Source organism: Plecotus auritus (genome assembly GCF_963455305.1).
Source record: "Plecotus auritus genome assembly, chromosome: 10".
Taxonomy (NCBI): domain Eukaryota; kingdom Metazoa; phylum Chordata; class Mammalia; order Chiroptera; family Vespertilionidae; genus Plecotus; species Plecotus auritus.
The window spans coordinates 10,877,944-10,899,242 of NC_137785.1; the positions used below are offsets into that span (position 1 = coordinate 10,877,944).

A 21,299-nucleotide genomic window follows, 5' to 3' on the forward strand; every position below is an offset into this window, starting at 1 on the left:
ACCCTCCCAGCCTCCGTTTCCCTGCACGGGTATCGGGGCTACTGGCTACTCCCTTCTAGGAAAGTCACGTGACTCATTCACATACTAAAAACCGGCGACACACCTCAGGGTAAATAAAATGCCCAACAACTCGTTTGCCCCTCTGTGCCCACTGTGCATGGACCACGGAGCACATATGTTGGGTGACAGTCGTAACACAGAGCCTTGCCCCAGGCTGTCCATTGACTTAAACCCTGGGGTCACCAACCTCTGGGAAATGGGGGGCCGCAGGGGGGAGGGTCGCACAGGGCAGGGAGGGGTGGGGGAAGCGCACACGGCCTATGGGACCCTGGGTGCAGAGAGCCCCAGCCTCAGTTCCCTCCTGTTAAACAGGATGATGATGGCACGCACCTCGAGGGCTCAGAGAGGAGGGGCTGAGAGACAGACACGGGAGCTCTCAGGACCCCCAGGAGCATCTGAAAGCCTGGAGACATGCCGAGGCCTCTCTGATTGGCCTGGGTGGCACCTGCCCCGGCAGCATCAGTCCCCAGGCTGTGACAGGCCTGAAGACAGACAGGGTGCCCAGTGGGGGCAGCGGCAGCGGCGTCGGGGGAGTGGACGGGAGAACGTGTTCCAGCACAGGTGGAGGAGACAGTGTGAAGATAAAAAGAGGCTGTGGGAACCACGGGGTCAGGGCCCTTCCGTGGACGGGGCAGGAAGGGCCCTGAGCCCACATGTGCAGGGGCCGATGCAGAGAACAGTGGGCCTCGGGGACTGTGGGAAGCAGGAGTGGTGGCTGCCGGGGACACAGGCCTCTCAGACTCCCCCAGATTACAGAAGGCACCCCTGGCACCGGGATGTGGTTTCTTTTTTTCAAATATATATACATATCTATCAAATATATTTTTATTGATTTCAGAGAGGAAGGGAGAGGGAGAGAGAGAGCTAGAAACATCAATGATTAGGGAGAATCACTGATCAGCTGCCTCCTGCACGCCCCCCCACTGGGGATCAAGCCCAAAACCCGGACTGGGAGTCGAACCGTGACCTCCTGGTTCATAGGTTGATGCTCAACCACTGAGCCATGCCAGCCAGGCAGGGATGTGGTTTCTTATTAATATCGTTAACATGATGATGAATAATTATTAATCAGTAATATTAACATCAAGTCCTGGCTGGGTGGCTCAGTTAGTTGGAGCCTTGTCTCACAAACCAAAAGGTTTGGGGTTCAATTCCTGGTCAGGACACATGCCTAGGCTGTGGATTTCATTCCCAGATGGGGCTTTTCCTGTCCAGGTGGCAACCGATCGTTGTTTCTCTCTCTCTCTCTCTTTCAAAATCAATAAAAACATATCCTGACTGGTTTGGCTCAGTGGATAGAGCGTCGGCCTGCGGACTCAAGGGTCCCAGGTTTGATTCCAGTCGAGGGCATGTACCTTGGCAACTGATTGGTGTTTCTCATCGATGTGTCTAACTCTCTCTCCCTCTCCCTTCTCTGTAAAAAATCAGTAAAATATACTAAAAAAAAAAAAAAAACATATCCTCAGGTGAGGATTAAAATAATAATATTATTATTAATTTACTTTTAATAACAAGAGCTCATTATTGATTGCTTACTATGTGGTGGGTTCAGTGCTAAGCATCTAACCCACGCTGTCCTCTAAACCCTTCTGGGGCAGGTTCTGTGATCCTTCCCTTTCTATGGAGGGGAAACTGAGGCACAGAGTGGTCTCATCACGTGCCCAGGGTCCCAATAGCCTCAAAGCGGCAGCGCCTGGTTCCATCTGCACTCGGGGCCCCTGTGTTTTAGCTTGTAAATTCTCTCTACGAGCGCAGGTCGCCCCGTGCAGAACCCGGCAGACACCGCAGGCCGAGGCCCCTGCACATGGCTGCCCGGGGCTGTATGCGGGAGCCTGCGCTTCGGGCGGGGCTCCCTGAGACTAAACTCTCCCAAACAACCGGGCTTCTGCTGGCATCTGCTTTCCCTTGGGAGCTGGGACGTGGGCATGTTCCAGGCAGGGGGTGCTGACTGGGGACCAGCCCCCAATAAAACCCTGGGCGCCTCTGATGAGCTTCCTGGTCCCTCTCTCTGCTGGGGGATGCGCGTGCCGGTGTGGCTGCCCCGGGAGAGGGGTCTGGAAGCCGGGCTGATTCCTTGGACTTCGCCCCGCGCCTCCCTGGCTAACTGTGCGAGTCCTTCCGCCGTGAGGAAACAGGGCGTGAGCGTGACTGTGTGCTGAGGCCTGTGAGTCCTCCGAGTGGATCACCGAACCCGGAGATGGTCCTGGGGCTCCCCACCCACCGCCCCCCAGCGGGGCTGTGCCCGCCTTCTCCTAAAAGCAGCAGGAGCCCCTGCCCTCCTCCCTCCACGTGGAGATGCTGTCTCTATCCTTTCCTGAGGTTCTGTGATCCTGCCCTTTCCACTGAGGGGGAAACTGAGGCACGGTTTCTGCGCAGCGGGGAGCCAGGGCTTCCTGTGCGTGTAGACGCCTGTTCCCTGGGAGCGCTGAGATCCCAAGCGCCTCCCTCCCCGGCCGCCCGCAGCCTCCAAGCCCCCAGGCCCCCAGGCCCGGAAGGATACAGGTCTCGATGTTGGCGCCCACGATGTACCCGGCAACGTCAAAGTTGATGCGGATGAACTTGCCCTGGGAGGTAAGCGCGTGGGGGCTTAGCTGACGGTCCCCTTCCTCCCGAGGGTCTGAAGAGCAGCCCTCACCCAACCTCACCCCTCCCAGAGCCAGGACTGCCTCTTGTCTTTCTCTCTCCCTGCACCTGAACCCCGCCCCAATCATGGGGTCTCCGTGGGGGCTCCCTGGGGAATCCAAGGTCCAGGCCCCTTTGACTTCTTTCCTCGGGACCCAGGCCCCCAGCCCCCCTGCCCCTCCCCCCTCAGCAGACTCACACATCTTGCCTCCCCCCCCACCCCCCGCCCCCTTCATGCCCTGCTGTTTGGCCCCAGGCATCCAGGCAGCGCCCTCCCAGCACTCACGAATCGGGAGGAGTTGTCATTCTTCACCGTCTTGGCGTTGCCAAAGGCCTCCAGGATGGGGTTGGCCTGAAGAAGCTGCCGCTCCAGCTCACCCTGGGAGAGGGCACCTCAGTGAGAATGGGGCAGGATATTGGGGTCTGTGCTACAGCTGACTGAACGTGTGTGGGGGGGAGCCTTTTGTGCGTCTGGGTCTGTGCCTACCTCCCTGCATCCGGGTGGTGCCTGTCAGTCTACTGTGAAGGGAACAAGCAAACATCTCCAAGATATATTGTCAAGTGGAAACAAAGCAAAAAACAAAACAAAACCCTGCAGAACAATACCTGCAGTGTGACCCCATCGATAGAAAATAAATTGAGGAAAAACACCACCCAAAACAAGACTCCCGTTTCTACAGGTATATGTACATGTTTGTAAACGTTTAGAGGAAGGTCTGCAAGGATACACACCAAACTGTCCACAGCGTAAGCCACTCCAAGGAAGGGGCACTGAGAGGAAGGAAGGAATTCCACTTGACCTGATTCTGTTGTTGTTACAGGGAGCATGTATGTACTCATGCATTACTTGTGAAATGATTAAGGAAAATCTATACCATCTGTACATAAAGTGCTTCAAACTGGCACATTGTAGGCATGCAAGAAACGGCAGTTCCCCACAGCCATCTTGGTGTCAGAGCCAGGAACATAGTAGGTGCTCAATAAATGGCAATTTTCTTTTCCTCCTTCCTAGCCAGGCTCTCTAGGGCAGTGGTCGGCAAACTCATTCGTCAACAGAGCCAAATATCAACAGTACAGCGATTGAAATTGCTTTTGAGAGCCCAATTTTTTAAACTTAAACTTCTTCTAACGCCACTTCTTCAAAATAGACTCGCCCAGGCCGTGGTATTTTGTGGAAGAGCCACACTCAAGGGGCCAAAGAGCCACATGTGGCTCGCGAGCCGCAGTTTGCCAACCACGGCTCTAGGGCATGGACTATTCTTTAATTTCCTTGAGAGCCCTCAGAGACTAGCCTGAGCCGAGGGCCTGTAATACATGGCCGTGGGTGTCCCTGGGTTGTGTGAAGTCATGGTGTCTATGCGCCCCATCTACAAACATTTAGCAGGTCAGCAATAAATGGTACTTTTTGGTCTCTGAGTTATTTCATGTTGATATTTGTGGCCAGTCTGCACACACCGTAGAGCTAACGTAAGTAGCAATTCAGACTGGATTTGTACACACAGTAGGACCACACTAAATGACAGCACAGGCCCTAGGTGTGTGTACACAGTGGGGGTGGGGGCGCTGTGTGTACATAGCAGAGTTGCATTAAATAACAGTGCAGGGCCTGGTGTGCATCTAGTAGGACCACCATAAGCAGCAGTGTGACTCCCTGGCAGGTATAACCGTCAATGTCTTAGGCCCTGTCTGTCAGGAAGACTGTAGTTTGGGGTGACCTGGGTGGCATTATGACTCGAGGTGATTCCCTGCTACTCACATAAGACATGGTGCTGGTGGAGGCCTGAGGAAGTCACGGGACACGAGACACGGACCGGGACATGGATCAGGACACGGCACATGAAACGTGGACAGACACACAAGTGAACTGGTGGTCTCGGGTGGTGGGCAGGGCCGGGGGGAGACAAGGGGAAACTGGGCGTGTGGAGCGGGGTGGCCTGGGGGGACCACATGCCTGGGTCTGAATCCACTCTAGCCCTTGCTGGGTGTGTGACCTCCGAAATCGACTCCCCCAGCCGTGCCTTCGGTTTCTCATTTTTACACAGGAAAACAACACCCCACCCACCTCGCTGGAGCGTTAAATTAATGTGAGCACAGGGACAAGAGCTATATAAATGCCCACTTATAAAGCCAACAAGGGCACTGCAGGTATCTACATTAGGCCTGGCACACAGTAGGTGCTCAGGATACTGTTCCAAAGGCCAACAAGGCCAAGAACTGGCCCTTGCATTTCTTTTCAACCTGCCACGGCTCCCAGCAATCTATTAGGCACGCAGTAGGTGCTCAAGCAGCATGGGAAGCCAGGAGAAGATCCACAACTATGGCCCTCTGAGGAAGATAGGGAATTATGGGGGAAGCTGAGCCTGAAATGGAGGGGGCACTGCAGGTGGCAGGCTCTAGAGCAGGTCACTTACCGGTACGCCCGGCTCCTTCCTGCCCTTCGGTGATGATGCCACGTGGGCGAGGTACTGGATGACCTTCTTGGTGTTTTCTGTCTTCCCGGCTCCGGACTCCCCACTACGGGGGGGGGAACAAGGGGAAGCAAGAGGGGTCAGCAATGATTCTACTCCAAGGAGAGCCACACCCAGCTGGGACCACCTCCACCAGGAAGCCCTCAGGACTACTCACGTGCAGAGAATGGACTGATCCTCACGATCTGTAGGGGAGAGAGGAGAACATGTCACCTGGGAGGGTCTCTTCTGCAGGACCCCGGCCCCTTATGCTGGCCACTCCCTATCTATATAATAAAAGCCTAAGCGACTGTTATAGCAGAACGACCAGAATGACCAGTCGCTATGATGCACACTGACCACCGGGGGCAGACGCTCAACGCAGGTGGTCAGTGCACTCCCACAGGGGGAGCACCGCTCAGCCAGAAGCCGGACTCACGGCTGGCGAGCACAGCGGCGGTGGCGGGAGCCTCTCCTGCCTTCGCAGCAGTGCTAAGGAGCAGCAAGCTGATGCAGTAAGGAGCAGTGAGCAGGCGGGTGATAAGGAGCGAGGGCTCCCAGACTGTGAGGGGGATGTCTGCCTGCCAGCTTAGGCCCAGGGAGCTTGGGTCTAAGCCGGCAGGCAGACATCCCCCAAGGGCTCCCAGACTGTGAGAGGGTGCAGGCCGGGCAGAGGGGACCCCCCCCCCCCGCCCAAGTGCACGAATTTCATGCACCGGTCCTCTAGTTCAAAATACTTCCTGGGGGATAAGGGAAAGCTTGGGTTTTGATGTGTGACTCCCTGGGTTCTAATACAACACCCGACTCAGCCTTTTGCTTTCTGTGTGTCCCTAGAAAAGCAGCTGTCCCTCTCTGAGCCTCAGTTTTCTCACCTGAGGAGACAATAAACTCCAACTGAACAGCATGTCATTCATTCAGCAAACTTCAATGTGAGCCCCCACCCTGTGCCGCGTGAGATTCAAAGACATGAGAGGGATCCTGGACCCCAGGGAGGCAACAGTCAGGGACTCTGGGTTCAAATCCTACCTCAGCCACCAGTGGGGGCAATGACTGTACCTCAGCTTCCCCATCTGGAAGCCAGGGAGATGAGCTCACCTGCTTCATGGGGTTGCTATGAAGTTAAACGTGTTAATCCATGAAAAGTGCTTGGCGCGAAGTAGGCACTCACCCTTACTTTATTGTACATTTATCCCTAAGGTATAATAATAAGTGGGATATAATAAGAGCTGAAAATTATACAAATAAATGTATAACAAATTAGATTATGGAACCAAATAAGTGTCACCAATGATGAAGTATAGATGTATAATGTGAATATAAAAACGTGACATCTAAACACGTTCTATTGCATGAAACAGGTGCATTATAGATCGTCCGTTATACCCGCGCGCCTGCATAGGGTCTGCAGAAGGAGCCTGGGGTCTCATTAAACACTGTCTGCTGAGCCTCCCCCCACTTTCTGACTCAGCAGGTGCTGCTGATGCTGCTGGTGAGGGCACTGCACGCTGAGAGCCACTGCATGCTATGATATAAATATATCATTATAGCCCTAACCGGTTTGGCTCAGTGCATAGAGCATCGGCCTATGGACTCAAGGGTCCCAGGTTCGATTCCGGTCAAGGGCATGTACCTTGGTTGTGGGCACATCCCCAGTAGGGGGTGTGCAGGAGGCAGCTGATTGATGTTTCTCTCTCATCGATGTTTCTAACTCTCTTATCTCTCTCCCTTCCTCTCTGTAAAAAAATCAATAAAATATATTAAAATATATATATATATATCATTATAATATACCCTAGAGACATAGCATTTATTAAATGATGAAAGTATAATACAATATATATACTGCTGTATACTCATATGTCATATGATTGAAACATTATAAATTTTAAAATATTTAATATGTATTTTAATACATACAAAATATTTATTAAAATACTGGTAGATGATAGCGCTGGCTGGTTGCTCAGTGGTTAGAGCATCAGCCTACACACCAAAGTGTTGTAGGTTCGATTCCTGGTCAAGGCCATGTGTCTGGGTTACAGGTTTGATCCTGGTCCTGGTCAGGGCGAATGGGAAGCACCTATCAATGTGCCTTTCTCACATCAATGTTTCTCTCTCTCTCTCTCTCCCTCTCCCTCCCTCCACTCTCTAAAAATCAATGGAAAAAGTATCCTCGGGTGAGGATTAACAAAAAATAAAATAAAATAAAGTAAAATAGGTGATGTATACTAAACAAGTAATGAGCACATTGTGTGTGGGCCGTGTAATTTCGCCAGCACTGATTTACATGGTCATGGCACGAATGGCGGCCCCTTTAACAGACACCCCTGTGCGGTGCACAAGCTGCCCAGCGGTACAGCGACCCCATCTGCCCATCACGTAAGGGGCTGCTATCCACCCAAGTCCAGGCAGATCACACCAGCGACGGAAACGGTGAGTGAATGAGCGCTCTGAGCATCACGGTCTCCAGAGACATTTTGGCAGAACCCTGGCCCACGTGACTCCTAAATTGCTTGGTGAGAGAAGGGGTGGCCACAGAGGCCGAGGGACCAGGGGCCATCGTGTCCCCTTCTGCTCCACAGAGAAACCGCAGAGTCTGAAACCCCGAGCCCCGGCCCACACTCACCCTGGAGCATGCTTCGGTAGGCCCCCTCGGTCACCGCGTACACGTGGGGCGGCACTTCGTGGCGCTTCTTGCCCCGGTACATCTCCACAATGGCCTCCGTGTAGATGGGGAGCTGCTTGTACGGGTTGATGACCACACAGAAAAGGCCAGAGTACGTCTGCAGCGGACGAGAAGGAAGAGGGCTCAGCTCCTGCCTGCGGCCCGGCCCGGAGGCCAGCACGGGGCTGCCTCGGACAGCCGGGCGGGCTGCACACGGCACAAGGACTTTGTCAGAGGGGCTGCCATTCACAGTGACAACGTCAAAGTTTTAAAAAATATGTTTTTTATTGATTTGTTTATTATTTTGAGAGAGAAAAGGAAGGAGAGGGAGAGAGAGATAGAAACATCAATGAGAGAGAACCATCCATCGCTGCCTCCTGCACACCCCCTTACTGGGGACGGAGCCCACAACCCTGGTATGTGCCCTGGCGGGGAATCGAACCCATGACCTCTTGGTGTATGAGCTGATGCTCAACGACTGAGCCACACCCGCCGGGCAATGTCGATTTTGAACATCTGTTACAAACACTGTCAGGCTGCTGGTGGAAAAGAATCTTCCCAAATTGCACGAAGGTGCTGTGTGGCAAGGATTCACCGTGAGAGAGAATGTGGACTTTGCAGCCAGCCAGACGTGGGTCACAGCCTGTCGCTGCCTGGACTCACACAGCTGGAAGGGCCCTGTGCACACTCATCTACGGCAGCATTCTTCACACGGCAAAGGCTGGGCATGACCTGAACACGTGTCCGTACATGGTCCTATGACGCTCTCCGTGATGGGGATGGAGTGATCTCGGAAACATTTTCAAGGGACAGGAAACAAGGCAGGAGTGTTAGCATTGCACTGGGAGGGGGGAGGGGGGAGAGGGAAGGGGAAGGGGGAAGGGGAGGGGGAGGGGGAGGGGGAGGGGGGAAGGGGAGGGGGAGGGGGAGGGGGGAAGGGGAGGGGGATAGGGGGAGGGGGCAGGGGGAGGGGGAGGGGGCAGGGGGAGGGGGAGGGGGTGCTCACAATCTTGGCAGCGGCTGAAACATATTTTGTGGTTTCTATTAATACCGACTCACGGGTCTTGCTTACACAAATTCGATTATATAACCAAATAAGTGTTACCTATGACTAAATGCAAATTTATAATGTGAACATAAAAACGTGACTTCTCAATATGTTGCTGCATAGCCCGGCCAGCGTGGCTCAGTGGTTAAGCATCGACCTAGGAACCAGGAGGTCACGGTTCAATTCCCGGTCAGGGCACAAGTCAGGGTTGCAGACTCGATCCCCAATGTGGGGCGTGCAGGAGGCGGCCGATCAACGATTTTCTCTCATCACTGATGTTTCTCTCTCCCTCCCTCTCCCTTCCTCTCTGAAATCACTAAAAACATTTTTTTAAAAAATAATAAGTGCCCTGGCCGGTTTGGCTCAGTGGATAGAGCGTCTGCCTGCGGACTCGGGGGTCCCGGGTTCGATTCTGGTCAGGGGCGTGTGACTTGGTTGCGGGCACATCCCCAGTGGGGGGTGTGCAGGGGGCGGCTGGTCGATGTTTCTCTCTCATCGATGTTTCTGACTATCTATCACTCTTCCTTCCTCTCTGTAAAAAATCAATAAAAGATTTAAAAAATAATAATAATAATAATAATAATATGTTGCTGCATAAAACAAGTATAGTGTAGATTGTCTATTACACTCAAACTTGGGGTCCACTCTTATTGGAGGAAATGCTATAGGTTCCAGGTGCATGGAAATTAAGATACAATTTTTTTTTTTTTTTTTTTTTTTGCATTCACGTTCACAGACTTCCTGAATTTGTGCGCACACCCATTGGGCCTGGATTCGGGACCCTGGGGCGGTCTAAGAACTGCTCCAGCTCACTCCGGGCACCAGGTAGACAACAGGCACTCAGGACTGATAGAGGTAGTTAGACAACTAGAGAGCTAGCTGGTTACCTGGCTACACCAACCCAGAGAGCTAACTAGCTGAGCTAACCAGAAAATTAGCTGCTTAGTGGCTTAGCTAGTTCACTACTGAACCAGTTAGCCACTTAGCCAGCGAGTCAGCTAGTTAGCCGGCTAGCCGGTTACTTAGCTGGTTAGCAGCGGGGCTGCCTTAAACTCCCTGACAGCTTGTGCTTCCCCAGCAGCGCAGGGTGTGGCCACCACAAGCTGCCCGGCTCCCAGGTGCCAGGCTTTTCACGGCGGAGGGTGGGTGGCCAGCCGGGAGCAGAGCAACCGGTTTGCTGGGTGCTGCGGGAGCTCCGGGCTCTCCGAGGGCGGGGCAGCCGGACCACATTCCCTGGCAGGGTATCTCATGGCTGCTGGCGCCCTGGCCCCCACTCCTGGCTGGCAGACGAACCCACTCCCCACGCCACCCTCCCACCCCAGCCCCATCCTGCCAGCCACACCTTGTCGCCTGGGTGACACCTCAACAGGAACCAGAGCTGGCTGCCAAGGCCAGGGGCAAAGGGCTGAGGCTGGTGCACCCAGACAGCATGAGGGGAAAGCTGTCTGGAAGGGTCTGGAGCGGCTGTCTCAGCACTGGGGGCCCTGAAGGTACACCCTCGGGGTCCAACTCCTGCCTCCACCTCTTCTCAGCCCCGAGACTCTCCCCAGTCTCGGTTTCCTCCTTGAGAAACCGGGGATGACACTCCCCACTTCATTACAGAGTCTGCAGGGATTAAGGGAGATAATGAATAAAAACCAGCCGGCCCAAGGTGGGGCCCATAAAGGCACTCGCACTATTACCCTGGGACGCTCTTACCCATCACCTGGGAGCGAAGAGCTGGCTCGGCCCGGGTGTCTAGCTGTGTGACTTCACACAAGGGGTATGCCCTCGCTGAGCCTCAGTCTCCACTCCTGGAAAATGGGGCTTTTCACACCACCGCCTAGAAGGACTCTAAAAGTAAAGGCCCAGCCCTAGCTGGTTTGGCTCCGTGGATAAAGCATCGGCCTGCGACGGAAGGGTCCCGGGTTCCATTCTGGTCAAGGACAAGGGCCCAGGTTACGGGCTGGATTCCCAGTAGGGGGCGTGCAGGAGGCAGCCGATCAACGATTCTCTCTCATCATTGATGTTTCTATCTCTCTCTCTCCCTCTCCCTTCCTCTCTGAAATCAATAAAAACATATTCAATAAATAAATACATAAATAAAAATGAAGGCCCACAATGCACCTCCCGGTGTCCCACAGAGCAGGAAACACTACGAATGCTCAACAAACTGGTGCCCTCCCTACCCCAAGCGTCCCAGTCAAGGACGGTGACCCTGAGTGGCTCTTAGAGGCAGAAACCAGATTTCTGGGGCCCCAGAAGCCCTACTTTCCACTGGGAAACACTACCTCCCCATCCCCAGTGGCCAGTCAGCCTGGGCTTACCAAGCAGGGCACAGCTTGTGTCACATTTCTGTGTTATTTTATTTTATTTTAATTTGTTTTAAATTGATTTCAAGGAGGAAGGGAGAGGGAGAGATAGGAACATGAATGATGAAAGAAAATCATTGATCAGCTGCCTCCTGCACGCCCCCCACTGGGGATCGAGCCTGCAACCCAGGCATGTGTCCTGACCGGGAATCAAATCGTGACCTCCTGGTTCATAGGTAGACGCTCAACCACTGAGCCACGCCGGCTGGGCGCACCGCACTGCTAACATCCAGCTGGTGGCCTCAGCAGGCACCTTGCCCTTGCTGCGTCTCGTTTTCTCCTCAAATGGGGCCGGGAACAGTGCTCCCATCTAGGGATGCTGGGAGCCACCCACAAATTCACGTTGCACGTACAGAGCCGAGCATGGGCCCCGGAACACCAAATGTGCATGAAACGGTAGCTGTTAACTTCTGCTGGGCCAGTGGCTGCTCCTCGCCAAGCTGTGGGAGAATTAAGGCCCCATTCCCTTCCCAGCTGGGATTCTGGAATCTTTCATTTCACTTCCACTTGTCAGGTCCCAGTTCTCTGGTTCCTGGGCCACAATCTTAGCTCAGGCCTCACCATTTGTTTCCCCCTGAACTTTCCCAATGATCTTCCTACTGCAGGACGTGGTGTTTGGAGTCAGATGACCTGGGTTCAAGTCCCAATTTAGCCCGCGTTACTAGCTCTGGGGCTTCGTCCACATCCTGGCCCCTCTCTAAGGCTCAATTTCTCCACCGGAAGAATGGGGGTGACAGCAGATACCTTACAAGGCTACTGAGAGAGTTCGGAGTATTTATTAAGAGGCAAAGGGTGGTCCAGGCCGGTGCTTCTAAGTGGTTAGAACGGCGGCCTGAGCACCAAAGGGTCTCGGGTTCAATTCCCGGTCAAGGGCATGGACCTGGGTTCCAGGTCAGATCCCCAGCCCTGGTCTGGCATGTGCAGGAGGCAACCAATCGCAATGTGTCTCTCACATCCATGTTTCTCTCTCTCTCTCCCTCCCTCCCTCCACTCTATCTAAAATCAATGGAAAAATATCCTCGGGTGAGGATTAACAACAAAAAGAGGCAAAGGGTGGCTGGGTGTTTTGGATGTCTCTCCGATCTCCCTGCCTTTGGTGAGCAGGGCGGTGTGGCTCGGGCAGAGGCCCCCTTCCCAGGGCCTACAGAGGCGAGTGAGGAATCGGAAGAGGCCCGTGCAGCCTGGGGAAGGTGCCAACCCCATCCAGGGTCAGACAGCCCCCCGATTCAAATCCACATCTGCCACCTCCCGCTGAGGGGCCCTGAGCCAGCCACTGGCCCCGCCCAGCCTCAGTCTCCTCCCTTCCAATCAGGAGTCAAAATTCATAAAAATATCTAATCTTGCCCGGCCGGCATGGCTCAGTGGTTGAGCATTGACCAATGAACCAAGAGATCACGGTTCGATTCCCGGTCAGTGCACATGCCCAGGTTGTGGGCTCGATCCCCAGTGTGGGGCATGCAGGAGGCAGCCGATCAATGATTCTCTCTCATCATTGATGTTTCTGTCTCTCTCTCCCTCTCCCTTCCTCTCTGAAATCGATAAAAATATATATTATTTTTAAAAATCTAATCTTGTGTTTTGTGACCCTTAATAGGGTGGATATTAGGGCTAGTTTATTCATTTTCATATTTTTATATATCGCATCATTTATTGAAAAAAATTTATCACTCTCATTGAGTTTTTGTAGCTTTTTAAAATATAAAACCAGCACTTTGCCTTTTAGGGTTTTAGCTAGGCATTTTTATGATTTCTTCGGTGTGGCCACTTTAAATGAGCACAGCAGTGAGACCCCAGCCCTCCAAGCTGGTGTTTGGAGCATAACTCTGGGGCCAGCTGCCTGGGTTCAAATCCTGGCAGGACTCCATCATGTCTGTGTGACCCAGGACCCAAGTCACTTAACATTCCTGAACATCAGGCGAGAGAGGTGAGCTGATAACCCCCACACAGCACTCAGAACAGTCCTTGGTACAGCGTTAAGTGCTCAGTCAATATTTGCTAGCCACCCACCATTATTATTCTTCACTATTATTCTCGACATTCCTTGTCAGTCTCTCTAATCCTGTTTGCTCTTAACGCTCTGCCTTGCCCTTTAAAACTGCCCTGGAAGCTTATTAAAAATGCCAAATACCCCGGCACCACCACCCCCCGCCCCGCCCCGAGAGCCTGGGTTTAATGGGTTGGAGTGGGAGTTGGGTGTTGATATTTAAAAAAAAAAAAAAAAATCCCCAGGTGATCCGAATGTGAAGGCAGGGTTAGGAACCGCTGCCCTAGTTCGGCTGTTTGCTGTAAAGATTACATAACGTAAGAGACATGAAACGCTTAACAGAGACTGCCCTGCCACGGTCAACCTCACTAGGGCCATTCCTGTCTTTCTGTTTGTTTGTTTGCTAATCCTCACCTGAGGATATTTTTTCCATTGATTTAAAAAAAAATATATTTTATTGATTTTTTTACAGAGAGGTAGGGAGAAGGATAGAGAGTTAGAAACATCGATGAGAGAGAGAAATGTCAATCAGCTGCCTCCTGCACACCCCCTACTGGGGATGTGCCCTCAACCAAGGTACATGCCCTTGACCGGAATCAAACCTGGGACCCTTTAGTCTGCAGGCCAACACTCTAGCCACTGAGCCAAACCCGTTAGGGCTCCATTCATTTTTTAAAAAACACACATATTTTTATTGATTTCAGAGAGGAAGGGAGAGGAAGAGAGAGAGCTAGAAACATCAATGATGAGAATCATTGATCGACTACCTCCCACATGCCCCCTATTGGGGATTGAGCCCACAACCCCGGGCATGTGCCCTGACTGGGAATCGAACCCTTGACCTCTTGGTTCATAGGTTGACACTCAACCACTGAGCCACACCAGCTGGGCTCCATTGATTTTTAGACAGAGTTGAAGGGAGAGAGGGGGAGAGAGAGAAACATTGATGTGAGAGACACACATCAATTGGTTGCTTCTTGCACACACCCCCACAGGGGATCGAACCTACAACCCAGGTACGCACCCTTGACTGGGAATCAAACCCTGGGCCTTTTGGTGTGCCAGGCACGGCTCTAACCACTGAGCAACACCAGCCAGGGCTCATCAATCCCGTCTTAATCTCAGAGGCACCTTGGCAAAATGGTAGAGCCTGGAGCTGGGCCACTCAGGTCCACCATGTCCAAGTGGGTGACCTTGGTCAAGGGCCTTGACCTTTCCGTGCCTCCGTTTCTTTATCTGTAAAACGCTTTATAATTGTGAAGACGCACTGAGACAATATGTAGACATTTATGTAAGCTGTGTGCTCATTAGTTTTTATCTCCTCGAAGTAATGCATTATTTCATTACAATCTGCTACCATAATTTTTTTTCACCCTCCCCCCCATGAGATAATATATTTTCGAGGGCCCAGTATATGCTTAATAAATGTTAGTGTAGGCCCAGCCGGTGTTGCTTAGTGGTTGAGTGTCGACCCACGAACCTGCAGATCCTGGTTTCATTCCCTGGCATGGGCCTGGCAGGAGGCAGCCAATCGATGATTCTCTCTCATCATTGATATTTCTATCTCTCCCTCTCTCTTCCTCTATAAATAAATAAATAATAAATAAATAATAAATAAATAAATGTATGTTAGCTTGTGTTGTATTAAATTTCTCTGGGCCTCGGTTTCCTTTCAGATAAAATGGGGACCCTAATAGACTCTACCCGTATAAGGAAGAGGAGATGAATTCATACATGCTTAGCACAGAGCCGGCTCGGCTTTTCCACACTCAGTGGTTCTAGCTGTCCTTACAGACCCTCTTCCCTTTCTCGGAGCAGGCTGGGTGCATTCCCGGGGAGAATTCAGAATTCTTTCTACTTCAGGAACATAATAAGGTACGTCTACCATCCAATATAATGGGGCACCCCACTGGGGTCTGAGGCAGTCCTGGTAACCCCAATAATTTATTATTTGGCAACTACGTGTGGGCATGGCCACAGGGCGTGGCATAAAGATGATGAACAACCCCACGTTCATTCAAGGCAGGTGCTGCCGCCACCTCCCGCCCCGAGCAATGCCCCGCCGGGCAGGGGGCAGTGGGCAGGCGGCAGGGGGCACTCACGTAGATGAGGCCGGAGTAGTAGCGCTCGCGGAGGTTGTGCAGCACCGAGGCCTCGTTGAGGCAGGTCAGCTCGGCCATGTCCTCGGCTTTGCTGAACTTGGGCGGGTTCATGCGCTGGACCTGGTCCCGCGGCAGCCGCAGCCGCCGTCCGCTCTCCGCCAGCTCCACCTCCGCCTCTTCCTCGCCCTCATCTCGCAACGCCGCCGCCTCGAACCCGTGCAGCTCCGAAGGCACCCACACCAGGCGCCGCGCGGTCCACTCCACCTGCGGGGTGGTGCCCGAACTCCCAGGCCCGACACCCACGCTTGGGCCACGGGCTGTGAACAGGAAGGGCTGGGCCGCCTCAGGCACCGGGCCTGTCCTGGGGGGCGCCTTCCGCCCAGGCACCGTCATGGTCACTGCTGCCATGTTCTGCAAGGGAAGAGAAGAGGATGGAGGTCAAGTGGGGCACGAACTCCCAATCCCCCCCAGGCAGTCCCCACTGTCTTTCTTCACTGGACCTCTTTTTTTTTTATATATATTTTATTGATTTTACAGAGAGAGGAAGGGAGAGAGATAGTTAGAACCATCCATGACAGAGAAACATCAATCAGCAGCCTCCTGCACACCCCCTACTGGGGATGTGCCCGCAACCAAGGTACATGCCATTGACCGGAATCGAACCTGGGACCTTTCAGTCCACAGGCTGATGCTCTATCCACTGAGCCAAACGGGTCAGGACATGGACCTCTTTTTATACTTCTGTAAAATGGGTCCACAGACCTCTTAGTTCATTTATTCACCTCTTCATTCATTCATGCATTCAATAATTATGGAATAAGGCAGCCTGTGAGCCAGGCACTGCTCAAGGCTCCAGGTATGTAGCAATGAACATGCCAGAAAAAGACCCCTGACTTTATAAGGCATTTACATTCTAGCCCTGTGCTGTCCAATACGAAGCCACCGCACCATGTGGCCAATGGGCACATGAAATGTGGCAAGTGGGACTGAGGAAATAAATTTTTAATTGTATTCAACTTTAATTAAATTTAAATATAAATAGCCCCATGTGGCTACGGGGCATTTGAAATGGAGAATCCAAACGGAGATAGGGTTCTAAGTATAACATATACACTGGATTCCTAGCTGATGACATATTGCAATAATATTTTGGGCATATTGAGTTTTAAAAAATAGATCTTTAACATTAATTTTTATTTTAAAAAAAATTCCTCACCCAAGCCCTGGCCCATGTGACTCAGTGGTTACCAGAGGGTCCTGGGTTCGATTCCCAGTCAAGGGCACGTACTTGGGTTGCAGGTCCGATCCCTGTCCCCAGTCGAGGTGGGATTGGGAGGCAACCAATCGGTGTGTCTCAGTCACATCGATGCTTCTCTCTCTCCCCCTCCCCGCTCCCTTCCACTTTCTCTAAAAATCAATGGGAGGGGGGGAATCCTCCCCCAAGATATGTTTATTGATTTTAGAGAGAGGAGAGGAGACAGGAAGAGAGAGAGAGAGAAACATCGATCGGTTGAACCCAAAACCTGGGTATGTGCTCTGACCGGGAATAGAACCTGCCGCTTCTCAGTGTCCGGGACAATGCTTCAACCAACTGAACCACCTGGTCAGGGCTAACATTAATTTTTAGTTTTAAAAAAAGTTTAATGATGCTACTAGAAAATTTTTAATTATACATTTGGCTTGCATTATGTTTCTATTGAATGGTGCTGCTGTAATCCCAGGAGACAGATAAAAAGATAAATAATTATATAGTATGTTAAATAATGAGAAATGCCCAGGGGGGGAATAAGGCCGGGAACGGTGGATGTTAGGGTTGAGAGGTGTTGCAGTTTTTAATTGGAGTGGCCAGGGAAGGCCTCTCTGATGTGGCATTTGAAAATAGATCTCAGGGAAATGAAGGGAGCAAGTCATGGGAATGTCAGGAGGAAAGCATTCCAGGCTGGGAGAACAGCCCGTGCAAAGGCCCCGAGGCAGGAGTGGACCTGTATGTCTGGCATTGCGAGAGGCCAGAGAGGCTGGAGTCTAGGGATGGAGGGGGAGAGGGTGGTAGGTGAGGTAAGACGGGGGAGAAGCAGGCCAGGTTAGGTCATGATGAAGAACTTGACCTCTTAGCTGGGAGCCCTAAAGGGTGTCAATCTGATGTCTGTCTCTCAGGTACCCAGACTACCTCTGGTCTGCCCCAAGCCTGCAGAACAGCCTCGAAACTCCACCTCAGCTAACAGTGCCTTCCTCCTGCTGGCCTGGCTTCCTTCTCTGTATAATGGGGAGACTGGCCCCATTCATTCACTCTGCCATTCAGGCAACCTTCCCTGAGGCCGAGGAGTCTGGGGGCCCTGAGACTCCCAGCCTTAAGGAGTTCCTGGTGATCCAGTTCTAGTCTCAGACGGTCACAACCCAACTGAGCAATAAGGGAGGCACTGGGTGAGCCAAAATGAGCAAGATCCCTCTGCGCCCCCAACGGGGCCACAGACCAGGAGTGAACAGACCACAGCAATTCCGGAACAGTCGAAGCACCATCAGGAAAAACATGCTCCCATCACTCGATGGAGCCTCTATTCTTTTCCGCTGCCTCAGACATCCACATCGCCCTACCACCTCAGTCACAGGAACATTTGTCTCTCCCACCTTGGTGCTTCTGCCGCTGCCCTCCAGGGCACCCACCTCCAACATACCCCTGGAGAAGTCCCTTCAAACACCCGGCGCCTCTTGAGGCACCCCCAGATCTGGTCCCGTCAGGCTCTCCTCTTTCCTGCAGAGCGTTTGCCCCTGGCCCACTGCCTCCCAGACCCTCACCTCTCCTGCCCACCCAGCACCGGCAGTCCCCACCCACAGCTATGCTTGCTCCTGATGCTCTGGGGCCTCAAACCCTGGCCCCTGCACTCAAACAGGGTCCCATCACCATCGAATGGTGTTTCTCCACCTCCCAGGCCCCAAATTGCCAAGGCTCACCCCAGGCCTCCAGGATGGCCCTGTTCCACCCGGAGCCCGGCCCATCCCTGGGACTTTACCCCCACGTTCACCCTACCCCGCCTCACCCACTTTCTCTCCAGCCCTCGGCCTTTGACCAGGAAGGGTTTGTGAGTTTTTGCAATGACCCAGGCCTGTATTTTCCCTCCCTAGAGCCAGGAGTCCAGGCTCCCAGCATCCTCATCACCCAGGACCAAGAAATCTAAACCCGCAGCCCCCTCCTCCCTTAGCCCCAGGAGTCCAGGCCCCCTCACCTCACGTGGTGGGTGGGGGATAGAGGTGAGGATGCCTGGGGGCTGTTTCTGAGGACTGACAACAGCTCTGGCCAGGCATGGCTGCAGGCCGCAGCCTGAGCCCCTCCGGCAGCCCCACCCTCTTTTGCCAGCAGGAACGCCTCTGCCCGGGCTCATTACTGTCACCAGGGCAGGTGAAAGCACCTGCCCTGGGAGGGGCAGAGACTGCTGGGCTAGAAAAGGAAAAGGAGCCAGGGATCCGCCCCTGGGGCAAGGGTTGGGGCCCTTGGCATCCAGCCCTCTGACCTCAGCAGAATGCTAGTACTCAGGAGCCCCTCTTCCCCCAGGCCCAGAAATCTGGGATCTCAGCCCCTCCTCCCTCAGACCCAGGAGTCCAGGCCCCCAGCCCCCTCCTCCCTCAGACCCAGGAGTCCAGGCCCCCAGCCCCCCTCTCCCTCAGACCCAGGAGTCCAGGCCCCCAGCCCCTCCTCCCTCAGACCCAGGAGTCCAGGCCCCCAAGCCCCTCTCCCTCAGATCCAGGAGTCCAGGCCCACAGCCCCTCCCGCAAACCCAGGATTCCGGACTCCCAGCCCCTCCTACCTCAGACCCAGGGGTCCTACCTCCAGACCCGGAGTTCTGGCGCGAGCGCCTTTCACCCTCCAGACCTAGGAGTCCCGGCTCCCAGCGACGTCCTTACTCAGACTGGGATTCCTGGCCCCCAACCCCCCTCCTCGGAACCAGGATTCCGGCACCCAACCCACATTTCCCTGAGCCCAAGCGCGCGATCGCCGCCCCCTTAACCCTCCCCCCCCTCCCGCAGATCCTCGGCACTACCTGGGGGCGCCGGCCGGTGCGGGAAGCGGGAAGCGGGAAGCGGGAAGCGAGAAGATGGGGAGGGGGCGCGGGAATCCCGAGTCCCTTTCAGAGCTCTCAGGTGAGGCTACCTCCGCGGTCCAGCGCGGGGCGGGGCCACGTCGCGTCACTAGGAGGGAGCCAGGCTCTGATGTCACCCAGCACCTGCCCGGCTTGGGAAGGGGGCGGGTCCTGGAGCAAGGCCCTGGACAGGGGGATGGGGGAGGCGGGATGAGCCAGTAGCCAGGTGGGCGGCCGCGGCGGCGACGACGGCGCCAAGGGCCCCTCCTTCCAGCGGGTAAAGGTCAAGCGCCCGCTGCGGAGAGGGTTGGCGACTCCAGGGTTCGAATCCCGCTCAAGTTTTTTGGGCCTCAACGTTCCTCTCTGTCAATTACGGCCAACGAAATAAATAAAACGATATGGGAGAAAGAGCCCAGCCGGGGCTTAAATAAGCAATGCCCCCAGGCCCTCATTTAATCTCTCTGAGCCTCAGTGTCCCCAGCCCTGGAAATGGGACAGCACAAGTTGTCTGCAGAGGGTAAGTGCACCCAAGAAGACGACAAAACGCTGCTCTCTGTCCTGCGGAGCTGGTCTCCTCATGGGTGAAATGAGGACTAAATAGTGGCAAGCGCACCTACTATGTGCCTGGTGCTTTCTGCTCTTAGAACAGCTCTCCGAGTTTCAAGTCATAGAATGATCTCAAACAAACAAACAAACAAACAAACAATGAGATGGGGATGGTGACCATCTCTACTTCTCCGATGGGGAAACAGAGGCACGGAAAGGCGAAGTAACGCGCTCAAGGTCAGACAGTCAGGAAGCAGGAGAGTTGGGTTCAAGCCCAGGTCGTTTTCTGCCAGTCTAAAGGGTTTCGGGGGAAACGTGTAGCATTGGGTCCTCAAAGATGTCCGTTTTCTCCTCTCATTTGGTAACCCCCTCGAACCGGCTTCCCCCGCTAAGCCACAGGGACTGCAGCCTTCCTCGGTGGACTACTGGGGGATGGAAAAGGCTAAGGGACCCAGCACACGGTCGGTCTCCGAAGTGTTATCCTCAGCTCCGGCCCCTTGCAGTCCCCACCTCTGTCCAGCCTCCGTTTTCCCCTCTCTGTGAAATGGGTACAATATAGCCCACTTTGAGTTATAATTAAGGGACGTTATTTAGTTACAAAAATAAAAGTGCCCAAGTGCATTGTAGGTGCTTACATATGTCTTTCCCCACCGCTCTGCCTCGGCCAGTCCCGACCCTGGTTTCGGGTCCGCAGTTTTTACAAGTGAAAACAGAGACACTGTCTTCTGGGGGCGGGCATTGGAGGCGATGACTCAGGTATTAAAGAGTTCCAGGTCCCAAAGCGAGCCTCAGTTTCCCCGTCTACGGAATAGGCCCGGGGCCGCTGGCGAGGACCCGGACCCGGCCGTGCACACAGTAGGAACTCGCGTTGGGGGAGGGGGGGGAATAGTCGCCCCGCGCCGCGCCACCCCCCCACCCCTCGCCGCAGTCCCGCAGAGCACAAGGTGAGTGTCCCCGTCACCGCTCCTGCCCCGCCACTTGCCCAGGCCTCCAGGGCCCGTTCGCAGCCCCGAGGCCCAGCCTCCCGGGCCCGGTCCGACTCCGCCGCCGCCGGCGGGCAGTGAACCCCGGCCACTCACCGGTTTCCAGGGCCGTCCCGAGGCTTCGGCCTGAGGAGAAAGATGGGCGGGCCCGTCAGGAAAGCCCCGCCTACACGAGCTCAGAAGAGGCCAATCGGAGCCCGCTGCGGCATGCTACGGCCCCGCCCATGGGGGCGACGCGCCACCCAATCAAGTGAAGCAGCTGGCGAGCGAGGCCAATCAGAAGTTGTCGGAGTGTGCCAGCCGTGGGAAAAGAACCGCGCCTGAGTTCGGAGTCTGGCGGCGCGGTTGTGGGCGGGACCCTAGGCCTGACGGGCAGCGCGTTAGACCAATGGCGAGGCGCGGGGGGCGGCTGGGGGTG

General features: G+C 54.1%; 1 protein-coding gene across 7 annotated transcripts in view; it reads right to left on the reverse strand.

The window, feature by feature from the left end:
- The window catches only part of MYH14 (myosin heavy chain 14), a 124,860-nt gene that overhangs the window by 61,363 nt on the left and 42,198 nt on the right, over positions 1–21,299 (reverse strand). For 2 of the 7 annotated variants that reach the window (XM_080643668.1, XM_080643664.1), the window contains exons 1-8: positions 20,978–21,019; positions 15,280–15,690; positions 7,756–7,912; positions 5,308–5,335; positions 5,094–5,196; positions 4,439–4,462; positions 2,969–3,061; positions 2,561–2,624 (exon numbers count right to left, since the gene is read on the reverse strand). In XM_080643668.1, the coding sequence (XP_080499794.1) occupies positions 2,561–2,624; positions 2,969–3,061; positions 4,439–4,462; positions 5,094–5,196; positions 5,308–5,335; positions 7,756–7,912; positions 15,280–15,687 (877 nt within the window). In that variant the 5' untranslated portion in view covers positions 15,688–15,690; positions 20,978–21,019. Of the gene's footprint in view, positions 1–2,560; positions 2,625–2,968; positions 3,062–4,438; positions 4,463–5,093; positions 5,197–5,307; positions 5,336–7,755; positions 7,913–15,279; positions 15,691–19,313; positions 19,434–20,977; positions 21,020–21,299 lie in introns of those variants that run through there. The other 5 variants (XM_080643670.1, XM_080643667.1, XM_080643669.1 and 2 more) reach the window with 4 other exon arrangements.